The sequence below is a fragment of the Tursiops truncatus genome, chromosome 11 (assembly GCF_011762595.2).
Source record: "Tursiops truncatus isolate mTurTru1 chromosome 11, mTurTru1.mat.Y, whole genome shotgun sequence".
NCBI classification, from domain to species: domain Eukaryota; kingdom Metazoa; phylum Chordata; class Mammalia; order Artiodactyla; family Delphinidae; genus Tursiops; species Tursiops truncatus.
Window position 1 is genome coordinate 6,656,422 of NC_047044.1, and position 26,433 is coordinate 6,682,854.

General features: G+C 56.9%; 1 protein-coding gene across 2 annotated transcripts in view; it reads left to right on the forward strand.

The window, feature by feature from the left end:
• The window catches only part of NFAM1 (NFAT activating protein with ITAM motif 1), a 37,146-nt gene extending 14,558 nt beyond the window's left edge, over positions 1-22,588 (forward strand). The window contains exons 2-6 of one of the 2 annotated variants that reach the window (XR_012324594.1): positions 1,456-1,785; positions 2,952-3,064; positions 7,898-7,990; positions 10,306-11,452; positions 16,822-16,870. Coding sequence is in view for 1 of the 2 variants with exons in the window: in XM_033865904.2 (XP_033721795.1) it covers positions 1,456-1,785; positions 2,952-3,064; positions 7,898-7,990; positions 16,822-16,908; positions 18,596-18,655 (683 nt within the window). In the remaining variant the exon portion in view is untranslated. Of the gene's footprint in view, positions 1-1,455; positions 1,786-2,951; positions 3,065-7,897; positions 7,991-10,305; positions 11,453-16,821; positions 16,909-18,595 lie in introns of those variants that run through there. The other variant, XM_033865904.2, reaches the window with a different exon arrangement.
• The last annotated feature ends 3,845 nt before the right edge of the window (positions 22,589-26,433 follow it).

Below are 26,433 nucleotides of genomic sequence, written 5' to 3' on the forward strand. Positions count from 1 at the left end.
GCGTGAGCATCACACAGGACAAAGTCAACCCACTGTGACGTCCAGACACGCCAGTCGATTCCCTGGAACTGGCTTGAGTTCTTCGGGGGAGGGGGTGTCTCTTTAGTTGCTCCCCAGGAAGCTCAAAATATCTGTTTGGCCCGAGCTTGGAGGGATTAGCGGGTGTGGAGGACCCTGTCCGCCCCTGCCCCCGAGTCTCCCAGGGGGCCTGGCCTCACCTCCCTTGAGGATCCGGCCCAGGGCTGAGCTGAAAGGACCCAAGAAGAAACCAAAGAAACCGGCCTGGCCTCTTGCCAGAGCCACACGGACCGCAGGTGGGAGGCCCACGCCTCACTTCTCCAGCCACCTAAACCCTGCTGCTCCCACGCGAGTGGCTCCAACGCATTTTCTCCCGATTAGCAACCTGGCCAGCACGTTCTAGGCTGCTCGATGCCGACCTCAGTCTAGAACTGTCTGTCATTCATCTGCAGGAGAGGGAAGGCCAGGGCGTACTGAAGGTGGGCGTGGCTTGTGCAGCTGAAGTCCGGGCGGGGGGGGCAGGGCATACTGAAGGTGGGCGTGGCTTGTGTAGCTGAAGTCCAGGCGGGGGGAGAGGTGGCAGCTGTGCTGACCCTGCACAGGATCTGACCAGCGCCTCAGAGCCTGCGGGAGGGCGGGCCGCCCAGCCAGGCAGGCTGCTGCTTTGAGGGCTTTCAAATTGTTTTCCTAGGTGCCTCTGATGAGAGGGGGGTGGTACACGGGGGTGGGGGAGAAGACAGCTCCCGGAGAACTGCCTTCGTCATGCTCACGGCCAAATGGCTGCATAAGGAGCACCTCTGCGTTGTTGGAAAACTGCTTCTGGGGCATTGCTTATTATAGTCTATAAAAACTTGACAAATTCTCCAAGCTCAGATTCAGGGAAAGGTGTGTCTCTCCTGATTGTTCCCTGGCATGCCTCCCCCTCAGGCTGGGGAGAGCCCTGGGCAGACCTGCCTCCCTCTGTGCATCTGTCTATGCCAGGAAGTGCTTCTTCCTGCCAGGAAGGGTTTCATTATTTTGTTTCCTGCCTCTTTCCTCTTTACTTCTCATCCTTCACCAGCTTCGGGTTGTCTCAGACCTGTGATTTTATCCAACGTGGCTTCTTGACCTTTGGGAGGGAGAGTGGTTGGAAGCGTGGGGTCTGGGGTCATCCAGCCCGGGGTCGGGGGGGTGGTGGTGGCAGCTCCGCTCCATACCTGCAGAGAAACTGAAAGCTAGAGGCTTGACCTCCCTGACCCCAGACTCTTCCTCTCTGTAAAATGGAGCCCTTACACACTTGTGCCTTGGGTGTGTTGGGAAGTATAGAGTCATCACGTGTAAAGCACTTGGACACCACCTGCGCACACTGAGGGCGTGGGACGTGTGAGTGTGAGGCACGGTCCTCAAGGGGAAGCAGGGGATCGAAGTTACCACTCTCTCCTTTTCCTTCCCCTGCAGGAGGGCAGTCAGTGACCCACACCGGCCTCCCCATTGTGGTGTCTCTGGCCAACAAGGCCGTGTCCTTCGGCTGCAGGATTACCTACCCATACACCCCCACCTTCAAGCACTTCACAGTCAGCTACTTTTACGTGGACCTCCTGGGCCGGACGAGCTCTGAGGAGAAGACCAGCTGCAAACCTGGTCCAGGCAGAGAGAACCAGACCCACACCGAAGAGTGTCAGATCACCCCCAAGCTGCCTGACGCAGCTGCCACTGGCACCTACTACTGCTCCGTCCGCTGGCCGGGCTCCAGGGTGACAGGCAACGGCACCTTCATCCTGGTCAGAGGTGAGCTTCCTCCGCGTCTCTTCCCAGGGCGAAGGGCCCGGAGGTTTCAGCCGGCAGACTTTGGGGCACAGGAGCCGAAGTGGGGAACGTTTGCCTCATTGTTCAGCTTTGGCAAAACAGAACAGAGCAGCCTCGGGGAGCCCCTGGCCACACAGGTGTGCCGAGACGCCCATCTTTGTGTGGCAGAGGCCTGGGGTGTGGGTCTGACTACCTCTGGCAGGCCCTTTTCTCAGTGTCCCTTTGGCACTATTAGTTCGGTGAGCACAGAATGGGGCATGTGCACGTGTGTTTGCAGAGACCTGTGAACAAAGACACGGCTCGTGTGTATCTTTCTGGGGACAGATTCCTAGTTTTCTTCACGTTCTCAAAAGAGTAATGACTCCAAAAGGTTAAGAACAGCCCATCACTGAAGTCGCGATTCTCTGAGGCACCTCTGCGACTCCCGCTGGTAGGGGCCAGGGTTACAGAATCCCACGGACCTGAGTTTGGCCCTCAGTCCTGCTGCTTGCCAGGATATCACCTTGGACCTACTCTTCCTGGCAATACCCTGCCTGCCAGAGGCTTTTCCTGGGATGAGTGAGATCCTGAATGCGAGGGCTGGCGCCCGGTAGCAGGACGTGCTAGTTAAATAACAGACGCTCGTGAGCCTGGCATGTGGTTGGCACGCTGTAATTTTGGGCCAACCAGCTGGACAGAGGGGTGGACAGAGGCATGGAAGGAGAAAGTGGTGGATGAAAGGCTGGATGGCTCAAGGGAAGGGGCTGGGCTGTGCTCTCACCTACCCCTGGTGCCGGCAGCACCTGCCAGGCCTTGTGCAAGCCCACCCCCTTCACCCTCACCACTCCTGCCTGCATGATCACCACTTCACGTGTGGAAAGGAGGAGGCCTCAGGAGGCGAAATGGCTCACCCAGGTCCCATAAGCACCTCTCGGTGGACCCAAGTCACCGAGGCAGGGGCACCTAAGAAGCAAAGGATGTAGTCCTGACTCCTAACAGGAATCAAGGCAGCAAACATAGAAACGTAGCCAAGGCGAGTGTGGGAAGGAGGACCTCAGCAGAGGCGGGGTCTGGGGGTCCTGGTGGGGGAGAGTTGTAAGTAGGGTTGGGGGGTGGGGGGGTGTCTCTCCCAGGCAACTAACGTCTCTGCTTCCCTGCCCTGCACCCAGACACAGGCTACCGAGAGCCCCCGCAGGGCCCCCAGGACCTCCTGCTTCTTTGCTTCATCGGCCTCCTGGCTGTCCTTGGCATCCTGGCCACGGCCCTGCTGCTCTGGAAGAAGGTAGGGGCTGCGGGCACACGGCGACGCTGCCCCCACCCCACTCACCATGGCTTAGGGATGCCACCCCATGAAGGGGTGCCTGGAATAGGTGTTCCTCGTGGCCGCTTGCACCAGGGCCCCCTCCCTCGTCCTGCGCTGTGGCTGGGCCTGTGCTGCCAACTCACCACCACCAGGTCCTTTTTGATCTTGTTGCAAGAAATCAGGGCTCTTGAGCCTTTTCCGGGCCACGGGTCCCTCTGAGTGTCTGATGGAAGCCATGAGCCCGCGTGCTTACCATTTCTAGCCCTCCAGATTAGGAAACCTTATCTCAGATTTTCTGGATCCCCGGCAGCCCAGAAGGAAGGAAGACACCTTTCCTCAGGGCCGCTGGGTGCCAGGCACCCTCCCAGGCGTGCTCTGGTTCGCGTCGCAGCGTCACCTGGTGAGAGACTTTTCTTCTCATTTTACAGCTCTGAAAAGTGAGGCTCAGAGAGGCGGTGACTGGCCCTTAATATATTTCCTCCCCACCCTGTTGTTCTTCCAAGGATGGGTACAGGCAGGACAGCTCTTGTTTGCCCTCACCGAGCAGCTCCCAGGCTTCAACCTGGGTGTGGACACAGTAACTGGGCTTCAGGCAGGGGTGCTGAGGGACTCATACTCCGTCTGTGGACCCCCCCGCCACTTGGCTTACTGTATGACCACACAAACGCCTCCCATGAAGTGTGAAGCACAGCCGGTGAGGGCAGAGCAGAGTCAGGGCAAGACCTTGACCCTGAGCCCTCACTTCAGCCCCTGCTCTGCAAAAAGAGGATTTTTTTTCTTTTTTTTTTTTTGCGGTACGCAGGCCTCTCACTGTTGTGGCCTCTCCTGTTGCGGAGCACAGGCTCCGGACGCACAGGCTCAGCGGCCATGGCTCACGGGCCCAGCCGCTCCGCAGCAATGTGGGATCTTCCCAGACTGGGGCACGAACCCGTGTCGCCTGCATCAGCAAGCGGACTCTCAACCACTGTGCCACCAGGGAAGCCCCAAAAAGAGGATTTTAATGACTGGATCTCAGTGTCCTGAGAGGCCAGGGAGACAGTGGTGCAGAGTAGGTGCTCAGTAAAGTCTCGAAGGGAGGATGGGAGAGCGTGAACCTCGAAGCCTCAGCTTGACCTCAGATCCCAGCCCCTCCTCCTGCCACACGGCCTCGGAGACCCTGCCTCCTTCGTCCCTCTCCCTCTCGCCTTCCCTCCTCTCCTTCCAGGAATAGCTGTTGAGTGTCTAGTGTGTGCCAGGCACCGGGCTAATCGTCAGACACAGTGGAAAGCAAGACAGATGCAGCCCCTGTCCTCTTGTCAAGTTTCGACCCTCTCCGAGTGTGTTTTCTCCTCCAGAAATGGGGATAAGGATGGATCCCCACCCTTACCCGAAAAGGGTGGAAGAGACTGCATTTGCGAGTCACCAGCTGGTGCCCGACCCCTGGTGGGAGCACAGTGCATGGACACTTCCTCCTGTCCCTCCCTGCACTTGAGGGAGGAGGGGCTGCTGTGAGAACCTGGTCCTGAAGGAGAGAGAACTCAGGAGGCCAGAAGCTGCTGCTGGGTTTGTGTTGCCAGAGAAGTTCCCAGAGCTTCCCGGAGCTGGATCCAAATTCGGACGTGGCCCCTGTAGGTGCTGCCCCAGAACTGGATGGCCAGCGTTTGAACCATGAGCTGAACGCAGGAGCAAAGCATGCAGTGGGAGCCCCGGCCAGAGACAGGCCCGGCAGCCAGCCACGGGGGCCGGGAGGACAGGGCCGAGGAGGAAGAGGCATGGAGGACGCCAGCAGCACATCTGATAAATGAATCGAAGCCGGAGCCACTGACTCAGAAGATGCAGATGATTCCTGTCCTGAGAGCAGGTTCGAGGGCTCAACCTGGGGTCAAGGTTGGCTCCCCGGAGCAGGCAGCCTCCGATGCTGATCCGTCCTCATCCTCGCAGGGCATCAGACACAGTCTCCCTCCTCCACGGCACACTCCTTCCTTGGTCCTAGGATCCCCCGGTGGCCCTGTGCTGGGTCACCCACATTTTCATGGCCTCTGAACATTGGCACCTCCCAGGCCCCTTCCTCAGAGATCTCCTCATCTGTCTACGCTCCTCCGTGACGGCTCTGCTCCCGGGATTACAGTCCCACCCAATGTGGCTGCCCAGAGCCCCCCAGCCCCCCACCCCGAGCCCCAGATCACGTCCACTCCGTGTGGGCACCCACGGGCGTCTGCACCCACCTGGTCAGGAACAGCACTCCTTAGTCCCCCCAGGTCGGCCCCAGCTCAGCACATGGTACCAGGCCCCCAGATGCTCAGGCCAGAAGGCTTGCTGCTGTGCCCGCCCCCTCCCTCCCCCTACGGCCGATCCCTCGGCAAGTCCTGCAGATAGTCTGTCCAGGATCCAGCCCCTTCTCTCCTGCCCCAACCCCAGCCCCGGCTTCCATCACCCCTCGCCCAGAATGTGGGTCTCCCTGCTTCTCGCTTGGTTCTTCTTGCTTTGCTCCCCACACCCTTGCTTCTGTGTCATTACTGTCTCCTCCACCAGAGCATAAGCCCCAGAAAGAAGGGACTTGGTGTCCCCAGTGTCTGGGAGACCCTGACACATAGTGCTTATGGAAGGAGTGATGGAGTAAATGAGAGCTGAGACCTGAAAGATGAGTCAGAGGTGGCCAGGCTGTGAGGTGGGCAAGGTGATAGTATCGCTCCCATTTTACAGAGGGGGAAACAGAGGCTCTACAGGTTTCCTGAGCTGCCGATTGGTTTATTCATTTGAAAATCACAATTGGAAGGGTAAATGCTGATGGTCTGGGACAGGGCACCCAGATGGGGCAAGGCTGGCTCCAAGGAGCATCACCACCCCAGTAATAACACTGCACTGTTTCCCTGGCCTGGGACACATCCTCAGACTCCTGTCCTATGTTCAGGGCACAAGCAAACCCTGAGAAGTCTGCCCCAGCCCCTGGTAGACATGGACTCCTCACGAACCCACAGTGGCAGTTACCTCCCTGGCGGCCCCACCAGCCTCAATAGGAATGCCACGAGGCCAGGCCTGGGTGCTGCTCCCCATGGGGTCCAGGAGAGCCCCTGCCCATGAGCCCACACCGCCAGCCTTGGCAGTGAAGTAGGTGGTGCAGGGCAGGGGCACGAGATTTGAGAACTGGGCATCTGGGTTTGATCCAAGGGCAGTCAATGACTAGCTGGACAAACCTGTTTCCTCCTCTGGCAAGTGGGAAGTCCATGCCCACCTCCTTAGGCTACTATGAGAATTAAATGACAATAAGTCCCAGAGTTCTTTGTAAACTGTGAAGTGCTGCCCGGATGCCTGCACCGATCTCTCTGTGAGACCTGCACTTTCAAACAAAACAGGGGAGTGAAAACTCCAGGTACTGCCAGATCAGCATCTTGGTGAATCACACAGACCTGGGTTCCAATCCTGCCCCTGCCCCTTCTGGCTCTGTGACCTGGGGCAAGTTGTCAGCCCTCTCTGAGCCTTCGCAGCCTCATGGGTGGAACAGGGATGATATGAAGACTGGTCTTGCAGGTTTGTTGAGAGGCACAGGAGATAAGGCAAGTGATGCCTTTAGAGCCCCACCTGGCACCCAGTGAGGCTCCAGGTACTCCCGAGCCGTTATTATGCTGCGACTGGGGGTGGCGCTGGCTTCTGCCCGAGTGTTAAGCAGCTCTCGAGAGCTAATCCCAAGTAAATGGTCTGGGGATTGGCAGGCGGCTAGGGTTTTTAATTAGGTCCTGCCCCGAGATGAGGCTGTGTTGCTTCACTGTTGGCAGTGTGGTGTGCCTGAGATGAGGGGGGCGTCCGGACAGCCTCCCTCTGACTTGGAAGGAGCTGAGCCCTCACCCTCCCGAAGGCCCACTGCCCTGGCCTCCACGACCATTAGCGCTTCACGCAGCACCCAGCGTGAGCTTTCTGAAACCACTTTCTGATCCTGGCGCCTCCTGGTTAAAGCCCTCAGATGTTTTCCACCGTCCACCCTCTTCTCGAAGCCCAGCATGGCCGTCCTGACCCAACCAGGGCAGGTTCGCCTCTCCGGCCACGCCGACCGTCTTTAAATTCTTCCAGACCTGCTCCCTCTGCCTCTCTTCCCAATGAACATCTCGGCCTTAAACAGCTTTCCTCTCAGCCTCCCTGCCAGGCGAGGCGTTTTTTCCCTCCTGTGCGCCAGGGGCTCTGTCCCCGTGGGTCAGCGCATGAACCACACGTGGTAAAACTGCTGGTTCGTTGTCCATCTCCCCACCGGGTCTTAAGCCCCGGGAGGGCAGGGATGGTGTCCCCTTCTTCACACCACCTGGCTAACCAGAGTGTGTGTGGTTGGCCAAGGGCCACATAAGTGGCCCACGAGTGTCAAGAGTGCTTGACTCCCTCATCACCTCCCTGAATCTGTGCACCAATCTCGCAAAGGAGGGTGATGGCTGGAGAAACTGAGGTCCGGAGAGAGTAAGTGCTTGAGTGAGGCCGCAGAGCCAGTGAGGGGCAGAGAGGGACTGGACACCTGGTCTGGCCTGCGCTGGCTCACTCAGCAACACCCACAGTAATGGGCTGCAGCCAGGGACCCTGTCACACTGCGGGCACTGTGCTCTGGCACTGGGTGGTGGGCAGTTGCCTCGCCGGGATGTTTATCATGTCCGGTGTCCCCGGGCAGACGAGTGGTTTGATGTAGGTCTTGCAGGTATTTGCCCTGTTTCCCTGGAGAGGGTGGATGGAAGGTGCTGAGTGATGCACTTCTGAGTGGCCTCATGACAACCTGCCATCCTTTCCTCTGGTGGGGTCTGGTTGGGGGTGGGAAGAAGGAGAGCCTCTGGTCCCCAGCCCTGACTCCTTTCCCCACAGAGACAGACGCAGGCTCCACGGAAGCACACTGCCCAGAAGGGCCCCAGCGCTGCCAGCAGCCGGGAGCAGCCTCCACCCGAATCCGTCTACACAGTGAGTCCTCCGCCCTCTGAGGCCTGGCTCGGGGTCTGGTTCCCTGGCTCGGCCAGTGTACCAGCTGTGTGACCTCTCTGGGAGCCTCTACTTCCTCACCTGTAAACTGGGGACAAGAATTCCTGCCTGGAGGGATTTCTGTGAAGGTGAACCGAGGTTACAAGTGTGTGGCCCTGGGCCCTGGAAGGAGTGCAGGTGCGAGGTGCCGCTGGGGTCCCCTCCTTGGCGTGCCCGTGCACTTCTGGAATGAGGGCCAGTGAGGGCACAGTTGGTGAGGAATGGAGAAAGTCCCTTCATCTGACCAAGTGACGTTGACCCGCTCACCAACTCCTTCCTGTTTTCATTGCACAAACAGCATCGGAGCCACAGCAACAGGAATCACAAAAAGAGGAAAGAGTCAGGCAGTGTCCCACGCCCTTAACACACAATGATTTTCAATTCTTCACACCCCCCTTCCCCACCCCACACACACACACACACACACACACACACACACACACACACGCACTGTTTTATGTCCTTACAGTCAAGCAGAGACACGGCTGAGATGCTGTGCGCTCCCCCAGCCTGGCTTGCCCATCTGGTCAACACGTGGTCACTCTGCCCGGTGGCTGGGATGGTGACAGACATTCTTTTTTCAGTTACATCTATTTTAGTTGAACAAATAACATATGCTCATTGTGGAGAAAGTGAAGAATAAATGCCACCCAGTGTCAGCTGGGGTCTCAACTCCACGGGGCCTCCAGCCGCCAGGTAGGGGTCTTGACTCAGCACCTGGGAGGTGCACAGCCATGCCTGGGTCCTGCAGGTCCTCCAAGGGCATGTTCCGGGACTCTGCCTGTATGGGCTGTAGCTGTTCCTGTCCCCACCACCCTGACTCATACATGAAGCTCAGGTCCTTCCTCGATGTCCATAAAACCCCGCGCAGAGGGTGTTCAGAATATGGTCCGGTTTACTGAGGATGAGGCAGATGGGGACGAGGCAAAGGCAGCATTCCTACAGGGCAGCGCCCATAACCCCAAACAGAACGTAACACGGCCAGCTCTCATGGGGCCTTCAGCCCCTCCACCCCAGGGAATTTCCAGCAGCCACTGCTTCCCACGTGGCCCCAGACTTCCCCATATTCTCTCTTCTCTCCCAGCAGCTCATCGTGGTATTTTCCCTAGGAGGAATTCTGGTGTCAACTGTTAAATGAAAACATTTCTCTCTCTCCGTACACACACACACACACACACACACACACACACGAGATCTTTCTATATATATCAAAAAGAGGAAAATAACCATCATCGTAAGCCTATCTTCTTCCAGTATAAACACTAGTAGCGCTGACCTCTGTACCTTCCAGTCTTTTCTGTAAACACATACAAAGAGACCCATACACACACTCACACATACTTTTTTTTAAAAAAATTGGAGTAGTACAGCTAGTTTTGTTCATGTTACAATATCTCATGAACATCTTTTCACATGAATAAATATCCTTCTCCAAGATTACTTTTAATGGAAGAGACTCACTTTTGCATGGAACATCTTTCTTGCCCGTGTTTAGACTTCTCTGGAGCGTGAGGAAGAGGCCCAAGGGGGTTGCAGGGTGGCTTCAAAAGGTTTTAGGGCTGGAAAGGAGATGTGAAGGGAGGCCGCAGACTCTGCTAGCCCTTGAGACCAGTCCCTAGCTGCTGGGGTTGGGCCTGGGCAGATAAGAATACGTTAACAAGAGTGATGATGATGTCACGAAGTCATTTGTTGAGTACCTACTACGTGCCAGGTACTGTTGTAGGATTTTATACCTGTTATGTCATTAATACTCATAATAGGGCTTCAGGATACAGGTGTTGTCCCCATTTTAATTTTCTTTTTTTTTAAATTTATTCATTTATTTTTGGCCGTGCTGGGTCTTAGTTGCAGCATGCAGGCTTCTTATTTGCGGCATGCGGACTCGTTAGTTGCTTCATGAGGGCTTATTAGTTGCGGCATGCATGTGAGATCTAGTTCCCCGACTAGGGATCGAACCTGGGCCCCCTGCATTAGGAGTGCGGAATCTTACCCACTGGACCACCAGGGGAGTCCCTAATTTTATTTTCTAATTGTCTATTGCTGGTATGTAGAAATACGATTGGTTTTTGTATATTGACTTTATATAGAGAGTAACCTTGATGAATTCACTAATTAATTCTAATAGTTTCTCTGTAAGTTCCTTTGGATTTTCTATGAACCTAGTCATGTCATCTATGAATAGTGGAAGTTTCATTTCTTCCTTTTTAATCTTCATACCTTTTCTTTCTTTTTTTTTTTGTTTTATCGCACTGCCTCAGACAGTGATGGTGAACAAGAGTGGTGACAGTGGACAACATCCAGGGAAGGATTTTTTTTTTTTTTTGGCGATACGCGGGCCTCTCACCGTTGTGGCCTCTCCCATTGCGGGGCACAGGCTCCGGACGTGCAGGCTCAGCGGCCATGGCTCACGGGCCCAGCCTCTCCGCGGCATGTGGGATCCTCCCGGACCGGGGCACGAACCTGTGTCCCCTGCATCGGCAGGCAGACTCTCAACCACTGCGCCACCAGGGAAGCCCAGGGAAGGATTTTTGTATACGTCTCCTCTACTTTCTTTGGAGGGGTACTTAGATCACTGATTTTCAATCTTTCTTTTTTCCTAATTTATGCACTTAAGGTTATGAACTTCCCTTTAAGTACGGCTTTAGTTGTATCCCACAAGGTTTGATATGTCATAGTTCTGTTGTCTTTCAGTTTAAATTTCCCGCTTGCCCCATGAGTTATTTAAAAGTCTTTTGCTTAATTTTCAAACGTTTGTTTTTTAGTTATCATTCTGTTTTTTGTTTCTCACGAATTCCACTGTGATCAGAGAATACATTCGGTAGGATTTTAATCCTTTGAAGTCTTTGGAGACTCGCTTTATTGTTGGCTTGTATTTCGTGTGCATTGTGCATGGCTGAGGGAGTGTTCTGTATGTGTCAGCGAGGTCAAGTTTATTGACTGTGTTGCTAAAGTCTGCCATATCCTTATTGATTATTTTGTCTATCAGATGTTGCGTGAATTGAGTTAAAATCTGCCCATTTGCTTGTAGATTGTATATTTCTCCTTCTGATTATGTCAATTTTTGCTTTTTATTCATGTGGAAAAATGTTCATGATGTATTGTGACAGGAAAAAAAAAAAGCTGTACTACTCCAGTTTTTTTGTGTGTGAAAAGTTGACCTTTTTTTTTTTTTTTTTTTTTTTGCGGTACGCGGGCCTCTCACTGTCGTGGCCTCTCCCGTTGCGGAGCACAGGCTCCGGACGCGCAGGCTCAGCGGCCATGGCTCACAGGCCTAGTCGCTCCGCGGCATGTGGGATCCTCCCGGACCGGGGCACGAACCCGTGTCCCCTGCATCGGCAGGCGGACTCTCAACCACCGCGCCACCAGGGAAGCCCAAGTTGACCTATTAAGGAGCATGGATTTGGAGTAAGCCAGACAAACTGGGGTTCAAGGCCTAGTTCTTTTGCTCACGGGTTCTGCTACTTAAACTTTCTGAGCCTTGGTTTCATAACCTTTAATATAGGGCTAATGATACAGTATTACATTTCCGGTTTGCAAACATGCTATGATTTCTTCCATCTTAAATTCCTTATCTTGAGCTCACAGCCACCTCCAGGGACCCTGTCCTTTCTCGACGACTCCTTATAACAGATCTGTCAAAATTCCCTGTCTTTCAGTTTCTGGCTCTCCTTTCCGACCCACTCAGTCAGGCTTTCTGCACACCTCTCCTTTCTGCCCCCCAAAGCCTTCCTTCTCAAGGTCCCCGTTGACCTCCACATTGTTAAACCCCGTGGTCAGTTCCCAGTCTTCCTCTTTCCCAATGAGCAGCAGCATGTGACACCAGCGAGCTCTCCCTCCTCCTAGACACACTTTCTTTACTTGCTTCCAGAACATTCCACTCTCTCCTAATGCCCCTCTGACTCACTACCATGCCTCCTCAGCCTGCATCCCTGGTTCCTTCTTAGGAACCAGAGAAATCCTGACCTCTAAGCATTAGAGTCCAGGCCTGGGGCCCTTTCTCTTTGATCTTCACTCTCCTCCTTGGGAGTGAAGCAGCCTCAAGGTTTTGAGACCCTCTACACTCTGACAACTCCCAAATTTATATGTCCAGCCCAGGCCCCTCCTCTGAACGCCAGAAGCAACTGCATTTGGACCCCATATCGGCTTCTCTCTCAGACCAATCTCCAATTCTTTACCCATCGAAGTACCTCTTCCCACAGTCCTCCTCATGCAGTGAATGGTTGCTCCATCCTCCCTGATGCTCAGGCTAAACCTTTTGAAATTGCCCTTTCCTTCTCTCCTTCCATCACTGCTCACATCGGATCCATCAGCACATCTCATTGCGAACATATCCAGAATCTGACCTTCTCACCCCTCCAGGGCTGACGCTGGTGGGAGCCACCACCATTTCGTGCCTGGAGTCCTGCAGTTGGTTTCTAATCAGCTGGCCCGTTATTATCCTTGCCCCACAGTCTGTGCTCCACCCAGGAGCAGCAGAGTGATCCCACCCAAACACAGATCACATCCCGCTCTGCTCAGAGCCCTTGGTGAGTCTAGGTCCCCCGAGAAGCAGACACCAAGACGGGGGTAAATGTGTGATAGTTTTATTAGGGAAACCACCTGTGAGAGAAAATGGAGAAGACTGGGAGAGTCATCAGACTCTTGCAGATCTCATCCTGGGTAAAGGAAAGGGTGAAGGAAGGCAGAGAGATGCACCGACCACCGCACCATCTAGGGAAGATTCAGCAGGCCATGGGGAGCCCAGTCAGAGGACTCCCAGGTCTCCCAGGGCGGGAGGCTGTGACGGCATCCCTGCTGAGCTCAGTCATTGGCTGGCGGTAGCCCACGGTGGCGGGGGTGGGGGGCCCTCTGTGCACATGTAATGATGGGTTTCAGAGCCCAGCAGCTGGGGCCCCGGGTCGATGCTGATCCCTGGAGTTGGAGGTCTGCGGATCACGTTCTCATGACCACCTCGGCCGTCTAGTGAGATAGATTCTGTCTCACTCAGAGTCAACACCGGAGCCCTGACAGTGGTCTCCGAGAGCTCTGCCCACAGGTCCTCCCACTGTCTCTCCCCTCACTCACTCGCTCCAGGCACACTGGCCTCCTTGATGTTCTCCAGATGCACCAGGCTTGCCCCCCATGCCCACCCCGCAGGGGGGCCTTGGTGCTGGCTGCACCCTCCCCTCCGCAGCGTCCTTTCTGGAGCCGTCCAGGGGCTGCTGTCTCACTCCCCAGCTCTCTGCTCAGAGGGCACCTTTGCAGGGAGGCCTTTCTGACCTCCCCACCCTCTCCGTGAGCCAACATCCCCATCTTCCTTCTCTGGGTCTCTCCGTGGCCCTTACAGCCACCAATTTCTTTCTGATCGTGGTCTGCCTGGCGCCCTCCCCCGCACCAGCCCAGTGCCTGGCACGTAGTAGGTGCTCAGCGATCAGCTGAGTGGAGGCCTGTTCTTAGCTCCCAGCTGGCTGGGGTTCCCTGGGGCTCGGTGCTGGGTACAGAGTAGGTGCTCTATGGCGAATGTGGGGCATCAGCCTTGTAGTTTCACGCTCCCCAGAAGCATCTGGACACCGCCCCCCCACCCAGCTGTGTTCCAGCCTCTGCCTGGCCCAGCGCCTCATTCTTGCTGTCAGCCTCCAGCCCTCCCACGCCTCACGGCAGCAGGAGGGGCCTTTCCGACACACCACTGATGCTGTCGCTTCCCACTCAGAAACCTCCAGGGGCTCCCCATTGCCAGCTCCTCAGCCTGGCACGAGAGGCCTTCATTGGAGGCCAAACCCAGCCCTGCCTCACCAGACTCCTGTCGCTGCCGTGGGCCGTTTACTTCACACACGCCAGGACCTTGACCTAGAGCAGAGGTGCTCCGTCTCTCCTGAGTACCACTCCTTGCTGAACAAGGCCCCCAGGTCTCAGCCGTCTGCCCCGCAGAAGGCACCATGCAAACCTCAACATGCAGGTGTCCGTGAGACCACAGCTCTTGTGTTTCCTTGGTGACAGGGGAGGGTATTACAGGGGGACCAATGTCCCGGACCCTCAGATTAGGTCCTGGCCCAGGGCAGCTGACTTCAGCTCTGGCCTCAGCCCACCTGGACAAAAGCCTTGGCACGGACTTCACGCCTCTGCCAGGGCTGGTGAGCACTCGGCCCAGCATCACTGCTCATACTGGGCAGCAGGAGGCAAAGGGCTCAGAGGGCCTGGATCCCAGACCCGTATCCCAGTACAGCCCAGCCCAGCCCGTTCAGAGGCCTGGCCTTCTCCCCGCGGGCGTACCCTGTGGGAGGCAGTCCCCATCACCAGCAGGCAAGGCCAAGGAGGCATCCTGTCGACGAGGCTGCCCTGCATTTCACAGCCTAGTGATGCCGGTCACTCCCTGCACGCAAACGCAGCCCAGCAGGTCAGGGCTTGTCAGAGGCTTCACTCAGCAGCTGCTAATTGGCAGCAACCTCTGCGGCCTCCCCTGCCCTCAGCCCTGCAGCTGCTCCCACCCACAGCATGACCCCTGCAGTGTGGGGCCCAGGCCTGTGGGGTCCCAGGTCAGGATGCTCTTCTCTGGCTGGGAAATCACTTAGCTGTGTGCCCAGGCCAGTGGGAGCACATGGAGCGAAGGGCGGGAGGGGCTGTGTGACCTGAGACATCTCTGGGCCTCTCTGGGCTAATGCGTGGTGGGCAGCCCGCGTGGACTGGACACGAGGGAGAAGGGAACCATCTGTGGGACCCGAGATCTGCTCTCCTGCTGACGTGTCAGCCAGGAGGCCCTTTTTCTCCCTTCACTGTGTGACCAGAAGCATCCAGCTTGGGGGGCTGGCAGATCTGTGGATCCAGGTCTGGGCGGACAGGCGGTGGAGGCCCAGGGCTGCTGAGGAGCAGATTCCCATCCCGTGTGCCAGGCTTGCCGGCAGTGGTTGGTGCTCTGGGCAGGCATGAGAGCCCAACAGGCCAGAGCAGGCCTTGGAAAATGCCTTTCACCGGAATTTGGGCTCCTCCCTGGGACAGCCTTGCCCCCTTCCTTACCCAGAGGCAGGTTGGAAGCACCCCTTCCAAGACGCTCCCTCTTTCTTTTTCTTTTTTTAAAATTTTTATTTATTTTTGGCTGCGTTGGGTCTTCATTGCTGCAGGGTTTTTCTCTAGTTGCGGCGAGCAGGGGCTACCCTTGGTTGTGGTGCGCGGGCTTCTCTTGTTGCGGAGCACAGGCTCTAGGCACGCGGGCTCAGAAGTTGTGGTTTGCGGGCTCTAGAGAGCAGGCTCAGTAGTTGTGGCGCACGGGCTTAGTTGCTCCGCAGCATGTGGGATCTTCCCGGACCAGGGCTCGAACCCGTGTCCCCTGTACTGGCAGGTGGATTCTTAACCACTGTGCCACCACAGAAGTCCTGACCCTCCCTCTTTCTGACGCAGAGATCCCTAGGGCAGCCTTGCCATCCCTGTGTGTGATGCCCTTGAAGTGAGGGTCTCCCAAGTGCCAAATGGTTTATTACACAGGTTTTCATGCCCCGCTACCTCTCGGAGCCTCCTTCCCCCCACCCCACCTCCCCTCCCTTCTCTTGCCTCAGAGCACCACCTGTCTCTGCAGCCTGCCTCGGCAACCCCTGCTTGCCTGTTGCCAGGGAAACCACCTCCTTGGCAAGCAGCCGGCATCCATATGACATGTACACGTGGGAAGGAAAGGTTCCTGCCTCTTGCTTAGGCTGTTAGTAGCTCTGTTCCGACATCCCCCAAGGAGCAGCGTCTGCCCCTTGCCTGGGACCCCGGTGCCCATCAGGGTCTGAGGAAGGGTCCAGGCTGTGACCGCAGAGAGGGGAGGGAGGCATCAAGCCTCCCTTGATGACCATTCAACAGTTATTAAGCACCTGGGATTCGCCAGACCCTCTGTTGGGCCCTTTATGTACAATATCTCATTTAATCATCCATTGAGCCTGAAAGAGAGATACAATGATTCCCATTTTACAGATGAGGAAACTGAGGCACAGGGAGGTTCCGGGGTTGCCCATAGCTGGCAGGTGTCAGAGCTGAGAGTTGAACCTAGGCTTGTCTGATTTCAAAGCTCCATCTCTTTCTACCATCCTGAGGCCTCTGCTGGGCCAAGAGTGAGTGTGGCCCTAAGGCACACATCTAGCTGAGCAGGAGCCCCGTCATCAGAGCTCATGTGGTGTTGTTCTCCAAGTGTGCCAACCACAGCTAGTGACCCAGCAACAAACCCAGCACAGCTGTGGGAACGAGTGTGACTCCAGTGGGTACCTAGGTCATCTGTGAGCACAGGCTGGGGTGAGGGGTGAAGGGAGACCTACAGGGGTGGATGCGTGGGTGGAACCCTCACAGGGACAGGGCTTTGGCCCAGGGGAGTGAGGGGGGGATGCCAGGAGAGCATCCTATTGAAGCCTTGGCCATGGGAGTCACATCTGGGGGCTGCTGGCTGCACCAAAGGACCTAAGGACAGGCAGGGATGGTGGGAGGGGGGCCTGGGCCCTTCCTCTTGCCAGCTACCTGGGGGCCTGGAGAGCCCACCGGGCTGAGCACAGGCTCTGCTAGAGCCTTGAGGTGATGTGAGGGGCTGGCAAGGGGCACAGAGAGGAGTGGCACTGTACTAGCGGGGAAGGGGTAAGATGGCTCTGAGAGGGAACGGCAGGTGCACAGGTGCAGCCGTGTGACCGCGAGTGGCGAGGCTGGGGGTGGTGGGTGTCCCCTCACAGGTCTGCCCGGCTCCTAGGCTCCCTAGGACGGCGGGGAGGTATAGCAGGCCGCTGCGGCCGGGGCCCTGCCCCTCTGTTCACCTTTCTCTGACCTTCCCACGTCTCTTGCAGGACCTGCAGCGCCGAGAGACCGAGGTCTACGACTGCATCCAGAGTGAGGCCAGCAGCCCGCCCTCCAACCAGGACCTGCTCTCCCAGGTATGCAGGGGCTGGGCAGCGAGCCTCGTCTTACTCCATTTGTCCTGTTCCTCATCTGGGAAATGGGTAAATAGGACCAGAGGAGTGAGCCACCTGCTGCTGAATCAGAGCCCTCTCTGCGAGGCAGCTGGCCTAGTGGTTAGGAGGTCTGGTGGATTTGAACCCCTGCTCCACCCCTTACCAGCTGTGCAGCCCTGGCCAAGGGGCTAACCTCTGTGCCTGCTTCTCCTCGGCTGTAAACTGAGGAGCCTGACAGCACTCACCTCCTAGATTTGCCATGGGGATCAAATGTCGTACTGGGACCCCGTAGGCGCCATGCAAGATGAGCAATCGTGACTGCCACTGGGCACGGTATAGTGTCTACACTGGCCGGTAAAGCAGGGGTGTTTGGCTTCTAGCTCTCCCCAGGCTGAAGGTGGCTAAAGCCGGGAGCTGGAGTCTACACTGATGCCAGCCTGGGAGGGTCTGGACAGGGCTTCGTTATTATCACGATGGGGACTAAGGCATATCACTTGATCATGATTCTCTCTTTCTCTCTCTTTTTTTAATACACTTATTTATTTATTTATGGATGCGATGGGTCTTCGTTGCTGCACACGGGCTTTTCTCTAGTTGCAGCGAGCGCGGGCTACTCTTCATTGCGGTGCGCAGGCTTCTCACTGCGGTGGCTTCTCCTGTTGTGGAGCACGGGCTCCAGGAGCACGGGCTTCAGTAGTTGTGGCTCACGGGCTTAGTTACTCTGCAGCATGTAGGATGTTCCCGGACCAGGGCTCACACCCGTGTCCCCTGCACTGGCCGGCGGGTTCTTAACCACTGAGCCACCAGGGAAGTCCCGATCATGATTCTCTCTTAAACCTCAGTCTGCTCATCTGTAAAGTGGATGAGTGACATTTTACTGCAAAATCAACTGCCCCTGAATTCAAATGAGTTCCAAGTTAAGTAGCAACGACACCAGAGCTTTGGACACCATCAAGTGCAAGGTTGGATTCAGGAGCTCAAGGGCTGTGGGTAGGCACCTTGGAAAAGCCATCAGGAAGTGAGGGGAGCAAGTGCTTGGCCCCGCTGGCCCAGGCTGACTCTGTTTGTTGAATCTCCTATTCTCAAAGCCCTTTGTATACTCATCCCTGAACTAGGCTCTGATTGGAGGCAGGGCTTCCCCAAGGATGTCTGGGCCATCCCAGGCAGTGCCCACCATGTGCCAGGCCCTGAAGTCCTGGCAGGATGACTAGAAATGTTCCGGCCCTCCAGGATCCTTGGGTCTGCAGGAACAGGGTCACTGATCTTACAAACACACAGAGACATTTGTAGCCTCCTGTGAAGGGTGGGCTCTGGGGAGGGACTAGGCCAGAGCTGGGAAGGGGGCTCTCGGGGGTGCAGAGTGAGGAGGAGGTAGCCAGGGAACAGGTAGGATGGAGGGAGCATGCCAGGCAGAGGGAAGAGCACCTGGGGAGGCCCAAGGCAGGAAAGAAGAGGTCTGTGGAGTTGGAGGGCAGAGAGCAGGCATGGGCTGGAATGATGGGAGAAGAGGCTGGTGCGGTGGGCTTGGGCGCAAGGACAGGTCTCCCTGTCAAAGCTGCTTGGGAAGCCATCTGCTTGTCTGCCTCTGCCTAAAACTAAAGTTGTGCAAGTTTGTTCTTTTCCCTCCCTACTGTTTTTTATTTCTTTTTTTCTTTTTATTTTTTTCCAGGAGAAACAACATGGATCTGAGGGTGATGGTGAATTTAACCTGGTCTATGAAAATCTCTAGGACAAGCTCTGCCTGCCCCTGGGTCTTGCCTGGATCAGAGGCCCTGGGGCAGCCTCTCCCTCCAAAGGACTCGATCTGTACCAGAAGCGAGGCCCCAGGGGTGCCCCATCACCTCACTTGCCCTCTTGCCTTGGCTGGCCCCACCCCACCCCCCCATTCTGCAGCCCGGCCACACCCGCTGAGCGTGCCACATCTCCGGACCTTTGCCCGAGCGGCTCCCTCTGCCAGGCGGGCCCTCCCTCCCTCCCCAAGGGCTCTCCTGAACGCCACCCAGAGCCCTTCTTACCCTCTCTAGACACACGGGCTCTCTTGCACCAGCCTGAACCACCGGGAGGTTCCCGCCAGGGACCCTTGTCAGTACTGTGTGCACAGGGGTCCCAGCGTAGGTGAATAAAGGAGCAACTAGGCAAAGGGCCCCCGTCTCCCCGCCCCCCGCCCAACTAGGCCAAAGGCACGAGGCGACCACACAAAGTAGATCAGGGGATGGCGTGGGGGGTATGGGGCGTGGGCAAGAATGAACCATGCAGAGGCTGGGCTGGGCTCAGGAACAGAGCTGGAGGCCGGGGAGGCGGCTCAGTGGGGCCCTGGGACTGCGAGGGTCCGGGCACACGCAGGGAGCTCTCTGCCTCCCCCAGCAAGGACCCCAAGGTTGTTTCCCATCAGCCTGGCCGCCTACGCTCTGTGTGCCAACTGCTTCCTCACCACGCCCTGCTCACCACCACCTCAAACCTTCCCCAGCCTCAGGGCCTCGCTGCTCCTGGTCTACCTACAGCCCAGTTCCCCAGAGCCCCTCCACCTGGCCTATCTCGACCCCTCCCACCTCCTCTGTCTTCGTCTGCCTTATGCCCCAGCCCCGGCCCCTGGGGATCGAGGCCAGCCCGGCCCCTTCCCTCCTTGCCCCGGGCTGGTCCCAGCTGCCTGGAGGCCAGCCCTCTCTGTCGTGGTCCAGCTGCATAGCTCTGTTCTTGGGCCTTCCCCTGGGGTGGGCAGAGGGGTCCCTTTGTGCTGCAGAAGCTCAGGCCCCATGGCCCCTCAGTGTCTGACCCTGAGCCATTTCTGCTGCTCGAGTGTTCACGTTACCCCTCATTTCACCTCACGGCAGCCCCGCACTGTAACCTACCTCACAGGCAGACCAGGGCTAAGGGTGGGCTCACGCAGGCTGTCAGGCTCTGAGCCCTCCCTCTCCTGCTGTCCCCCGTCCCTCCCTTGCTTTCCACTATTTGGTCATTCGTGCAATGGGCAGGCCAGTCCTCTCTCCACACACGCCCAGTGCTGTCCCCAGAGGTCCCTCAGGTGCCCTCTCACACAAACCCCAATGTGCCCAGGAGGGTGGTGGCCCGAGGCGCAGGCCCCGGCCAGACCCCCGGCTGGTTTGTGGGTAGCACCTTCAGCCCTGCAGGTCGGCCCCCCCGCAGGGTAAGGGCTGGGGCCGGCAGGGTGGGCCTGGGCTGACGTCAGGAAGAAGCCCCTGCCCCTCCACTAGGGCTGTGTGTGGCCCCCTTGGGCCTGTGGCACGGTTCACAGCATCTCAGCTTGGTTCTGAGCCTGGCCTTGGAGCACACGGCAAGGAGGGCTCTGAGCGGGAACACGGGGCTGTGGGGAGAGGCCCCCGCTCGCCAGAAGGCAGTTTAACAAACTCCTAGCCTGTTTAGGGAGGCGAAGCTGCCTTCCAGGCCCCTGACTCCGTCAGCCTGAGGCAGAGGCCGGGGCTGGGGGCCGGGTGAGGGAGGCAGGCCGCTCAGCGTGCAGTGGAGCCTCTCCAGGGAAAACCAAAGGCAGCAAGACAGGAGGAGGCTGCCTCGCTGGGCCCCAGAGCGTCCTCAGCCCCTGGCCCCGGACCCTCAGGCTGGGAATCATCCTTTTCCAGTTGGCCCCTGGGGTAGTGCGGGGAGCCTGGAGAGACTGCACCCCCCGCCCTGGCCCAGCCCCCTGCAGTCCCCTCTCCACGAAGCAAAGGATCCTGGTGAGACCTACACAGGACCATGGCCCTCCCCGTGTGCAAAACCCCCCACTGTTCCCATCTCACTTGGAACAAAATCCCAACTCTTCCCTGCGGCCTGTGAGGCCCTCAGGGGCCAACTCATCGCCCCTCTTGTGAACACAGACGTTGTCAAGTGTGGTGACCGAGCTCAGTTCAGGGCAAGGCTGGGCAGGCGCTGAGGTCTTCAGCGAGCAATGAGAGAGGCAGGGAGGAGGGTCAAGGTGGAAGGGGGGACCCCCCAGAGGAGAACGTTCTGGGACGCCCAGTACGGAGCCAAGAAGACTAAGCACCCCTCCTTCCCCAGCCCCCGGGACTGGGAGCCTGCGGAGATGGGCTGGTGCAGGGGTGAGGGGTGGCAGACGACTGCAGGGGGTGCAGGTGGCCACGAGAGAGGAGGAGGGGGCAGAGGGGGCTCGAACTGAGCTCCTGGAGGGCAGGTTTGCGTGGTGGACTCTGAGTGGGCAGAGGAGAGAAGAGAGAGGAACCGCCCTTGGGGGTCATCTGGGGCTGGGTGGCCGCTGGCCTCTCTCGAATCCCAGCTCCACCTCCCAGAAGCCATGTCCACCTGAGCCTTGGCTTCAGTAACAATCAAGTCGCTGAGTGTTACTCAGAGAGGACAGATGGGGAACTCCCTGCCCTGCAGAGGCTCAGCAGGTGTGTATTTCCTTCTCCACTCATCCTTCAGGAAAAACAGGCTGCCACTGGGCAGTGCGGAGGGAATCTGCTAAATGAGGGGCAGGCCTCCCTGGAGGTGGGGACCCCCTCCTTTGGCCCCCTGCAGGCTGAGGAGCAATAGGTGAGACCCAGGTGAAGGGGAGACTTAGACCAGCAGGGTGGATGGCAGCCATCCTGAGGGTGGACCCCTGGCCCAGGAGCTTGTAGCAGAAGCCCCTGGCAGCCCCTGAGGGCCAGGCCTCGGGCACTGCTTCCTCCCGTCCACACCCCGCCCCAGCCTCACCACAGGGGGGCGGACATGTATGTCACGGTCTCGGCCTATGCTTCTTTCTGCCTGACCCGCCCTAGCTCTGACCTGGGATTCCCTACCATCTCTAGGTCACACCCCTGCCACCCCTCTTCCAGGCCTCTGGGCATCTGAAACATCTCACCCACTGCTGACACCCTCAGCTTCCACTGGTCTCTCCAGGGTAGCGGCTTAGAAATGGCCATTCTGCCCCTTCGGGCAGATTTCAGCCTCCAGCCCTCCCTCCTGCTCCTGCCCCTCTCAGCACTTGGAGAAAATCATCCCTGGAAACCAAACGCAGGAATGCAAAGCGGGTGTGGGAAGCGGTTCCCCCTCCTCGGAAACAATTTCCAAAGGATTCTGCAAAGCAGAGTTTCCATGGGAACACGTGCTGGTTACACTGGAAACCTTGGTGGGGCTGGGGTCCCCTTCACAGCACATGGCAGGACCTTGGCGTGAGGGCCACGGCCAGACGCAGTTGTTGCATTTTGGCCACCGGGCCTCACTCCCCTGAAATCAAGTTACAGGCAAATCTGCCTTTTTTTCCCCATTCGAATTGAAAGGCTACGCTCCGTTCTAAGGATGCCTCTCGGATTTCCAGGATGGATTTTTATGTAGTTCAAGAGTTTTCTTGGCAGAATGCCCAGCCAGAAGAGGCGGGCTGGGGCCTTGGCCCAGCCAGGCTAACAGAGTGCGTCCCTCCCGCACGCCAGGGGATGGCATTGGCCCACCTGAGGGGCTTCCCCAGACCCGAATCCAGACTGTAAGAGCTGCGGACAGTGGCAGGAGGCACTGAGACACCTTCCTTCCTAGGTGCCCTCCTTGACCTGCAGTCAGAATTGTGGCCTCTGGGCCTTGATGGTGCGTGGGTCAGGCTAACCGTTACTATTCTCTGCACTTGGTGTTGGCGTGTGTTTTGTATGTGTGTATCTCTGCAGGGGACACAGGCATGTACTGCAGTAAAACACGTAGACACTACAGCAAAGCGAAATTCTCTTTGATGTTCCTGCCACCTCCCAGCCTCCATCCCAATCCCCTCCCCAGAGGCAACCCTGGGTCATTGGGGCATATTTTCTTCCGGGCTGTTCTTATTGCATCTACATACATATATGCACATAGACAAACATAAAATATCTAGTGTTTGTGTGGGGTTCTGAAAAGCTTAAATGGAATCATCTGTAGGTGTTATTTGCTCTTGCTTTGTTCATGCAGTCCCACGTGGTGGGGATCTGCCGGTGACAGCACACAGGAACTGCCAGACTCTTTAATTACAGCAAAGGATTCCACAGGACTGATGGATCCTAATTTAATCAGGCCCCTGTTAATGCCCCTTTCAGTTGTTTATGATTTTCTAACCTCACAGAAGGTGCTGCAGGGAACACCCTTGGACGCATCTGCAAAACTTTCTCTGCAGGAAATGGCGAGAAGAAATCGCTGGGGCCCAGGGCGTGGACATTTACTATTTTAACGGACACTGCCAAATCGTCGTGCGTGGAGGTTGCACTGGTTTCTGTTGTTCAGACTCTTTATCTACAAGATCTCATTTAATCCTGAAAACACACTGCGAAGTGTGTGTGTGTGGGCTTGTCTCTGCATTTTACCAAAGCAGAGACTGCGATTCAGGAAAGCTGACCGGCTAAAGGTCATTGTAGCACAGAAGGGGCAGCGCTGGGCTGGTTCCAACTGTGTGCAGGCAAAGGGCAGCGGGGGGGAGGCAGAAAGAGCCATGGAGGGACTCTGTGCCCCCCCCGGCTGGGGGGCCCATGAAGGGACAAATTTCCTTAAGAATATTGCTCAGAATTGTGGGGACCCGGGGGTGTCCTCTTGCCCGTCAGTGGTCTATTTCCTCGGGGAAATGAAGGCAGGTCTGTAGGAGTGACGGGGCCAGGCCTGCCCAGCTGCCCACACCCACTGTGGGGCCTGGCCTCAGGCAGCCTGGATGTTTAGATCCCCAGCCTCCCCTGGAAATTTCCAGGCACAGCACGCCTGGAGGTGTGAGCTGCTTCTCAGAAGCTTTATAATCTGGGGTAACGCTGCTGTAATTGGCATTGTTTTGCATTTACAATCCTCTCGTTACCTGAAAACCTACTCGCATTGGCATATCTAGAGAGGGGTTAATTTCACCACTCTGGGACATTGAGGGGCTGAGGAGCACAGGCTTTTTCTCTGTCACCCCCTTACCCGCCCCATCCCACTTCCCCAGTGAGTGCCACAGGCCCCTCCGCAGGTCACATTCCGGCACAGCCCTGTACCTGGCTCCCCACCATGCGCCCCTGCTGATCTGGGGACTGCTTTTCTTCCTAGTTCCCCCTTCCTTCCTCCCTCGAGCCCACCCATCTAGTCTCCAACCCCTCCTCTTTCCAGCCCTTCCCAGTTTCTGCCACCAAATTGATCTTCCTATAGCACAGATCTGACCATGTTACTCCCCTCTCAAAACCCTGCAGTAGTTTTACATTTATGGTCAATTCGTTTCAATAAACGGGCCAAGATAATTCAATGGGGAAAAACAGTCTTTTCAACTAATAGCACTGGGAGAAATGGACATCCACATGCAAAAGGATGAAGCAGGACCCCTACCTTACAACCTGTACAAAACCTCATAGTGGCTTCCACTGTCCACAGGTTGGAGGCTTGACCCCTCAGACCTGTATACAGGGCTCTTACAATCCCTTCATTCTTTCAACATTTGTTCAGCTCCGACTATGTGCCAGGCCCCGTGCTGGGGCTGGGATAAGAGACAGACAGTTCTGTCCTCATGGAGTCCATCAGCCTCCTTTCTGACCAGCTCCCACTGGCCCAGAGTCACCCCAAGTCCTGTCCATGCTCCAATCATGGCTGCTGTTCCCCCTGGGGCCAAACTCCCCACCTCTGAACCTGAGCAGGAATTCCTGCTCAAATGCCACCTCCTCCACGAAGCCTTCCCTAAAACTCCCTCCCCCCACCAAGCAGTTTCTTCATCTCTCTGACTGCTCTGACCTCCTTGCATTGAATCGGTTCACACACATCCCCAGGAGGGTCTGAGCTCTCTGAGCATGGCAGATACCTTACTCGTCTCTCTTTCTGTCTGACTCATAGCAGGGACCCAAGAGCCATTTGTTTAAAGAATAAATTCAGCTATTCCTTTGCTGGTGATTTAGTGCTGGTTCTTGCTGAAAAAGGGAGAATGATTTTTCTCCCAGATTTCCAGAAAGCGATCTCTAATTAGTAGGTGACCCATTTTACGTATGTGAAAATTGAGGAAGACGTGTAGCTGCATCCGCACCACCAGGATAGGCAGGGCCATGAAAGTGCACGTGGTGAAAAGGTAGCCCCCTGTCGCCTGATGGGAAGGGGCAAGCTCCGTGCTGGATTGTTGGAGGCCAAGCCCAGGCGCATCAGACAGGCCAGCGGCAGCCCCTCGCTTCACCTCCGGGCCGTGGAGGCTATTAGGGGCTCCGATCAGTCGATGATGCTGCTGCGTGCCTGTGGAGCACACATCAGGGGCCGTGAGCCCTGTTAGGGTGGTCCTGCTAACTGATCCCAGAAGCCTCTGTCACTGCCAGGGGGGTGTCTCAGCCGACTCAGCAATGTCCTGCCTCAGGGGCTTGTAGGCCAGGCCAGACAGCCCTGACCATGCGGGGCCTGGGACCTTCCAAGCAGCCAGCAGGACTGAGCCCAGTGGGGAGTGCGGGGTGGGAACACTGACAAAGCCCTGTGGGTCCCTAGTGTCCAGGCTAGGTCACAATCACCCTGAGAGCGGCTGGCTTGGTAAGGAAGGCTCAGGGTGCTCAGGCCTTTAGAAGGTCCCCTACTCTGGCTTCCTGGGAACCAGTCAAGACCCAGCTTCAAATGCCCCCCACCTTCCTCCTGCAGCCCCACAGCCTACTGCTTCCTATGGGGGGGGGGTGCCTTTTGGGGGGGCGGGGCCAAGATTGCTGGTGGCCCCCTTGGATCTGTTAGAACAAGTCTGTGCAGTGAGTCCCCAGGGGAGGGCGGTTCTGGAGCCGAGTGCCCAGGTCCAGAAAGAAAAATGGTAACTGTAGCGATACAAGGCAAGCCCTGAGCTCCCATGCCTCAGCCTCCCTCAGCCTGTGCCCGCGGGTAAGCCCAGCTTCTCTGGATAAGGGCAGGAAGCTGGGAGGGGCCGAGGAGGGAGTTGACCCCAGGTTTAATCTGGCCCCTTGGCCTGCACTCCTACCCCACATCTCAGTGTTTCAGGACGCTGTTGTCTTCTTTCTGGGTTCAAGCCCAGAGCTGGAGACTAAAGAGAGCCTTACGATGCTCCATCCTAAAACTGCCCTGCACACACACACACACACACACACACACACACACACACTCTCTCTCTCTCTCTCTCTCTCTCTCTCTCTCTCTCTCTCTCTCTCTCGCTCGCTCGCTCGCTCTCGCTCTCTCGCTCTCTTGCTCTCTCTCGCTCTCTCCGCTCTCTCTCGCTCTCTCTCTCCCTCCTCCCTGGGACATGGCCCGGCTCCTCATTCCTCCACACCAGCCTGCCCTGCCTTGTTCCCTTTCCTGCCCTTCGTCCCTTCTTTCTACAGAAGGGCCCTTCCGGGGTCTCTCTTAACCTCCAGGCCCTGGCACATGCAGCTCCCTCAGCCCAATAGATACTTAAATGCCTACTGAATTCTTGTCTGGAGCTAGGCACTGTTCCCATTTTATAGACGAGGAAACAGTATCAGAGATGTAGCAACTTGCCCAAAGCCAGGAAGCTGGCAAATGGTGCCGCTGAGTTCAAGCCCCCAGAAATGGCTTCAGAGTCAGTGATCTGAACCTCTTCGCTTGGTTGCCTTCTGTGATAGGCTGAATAATGCCCCCCCCCCGACAAGATGTCCACCTCCT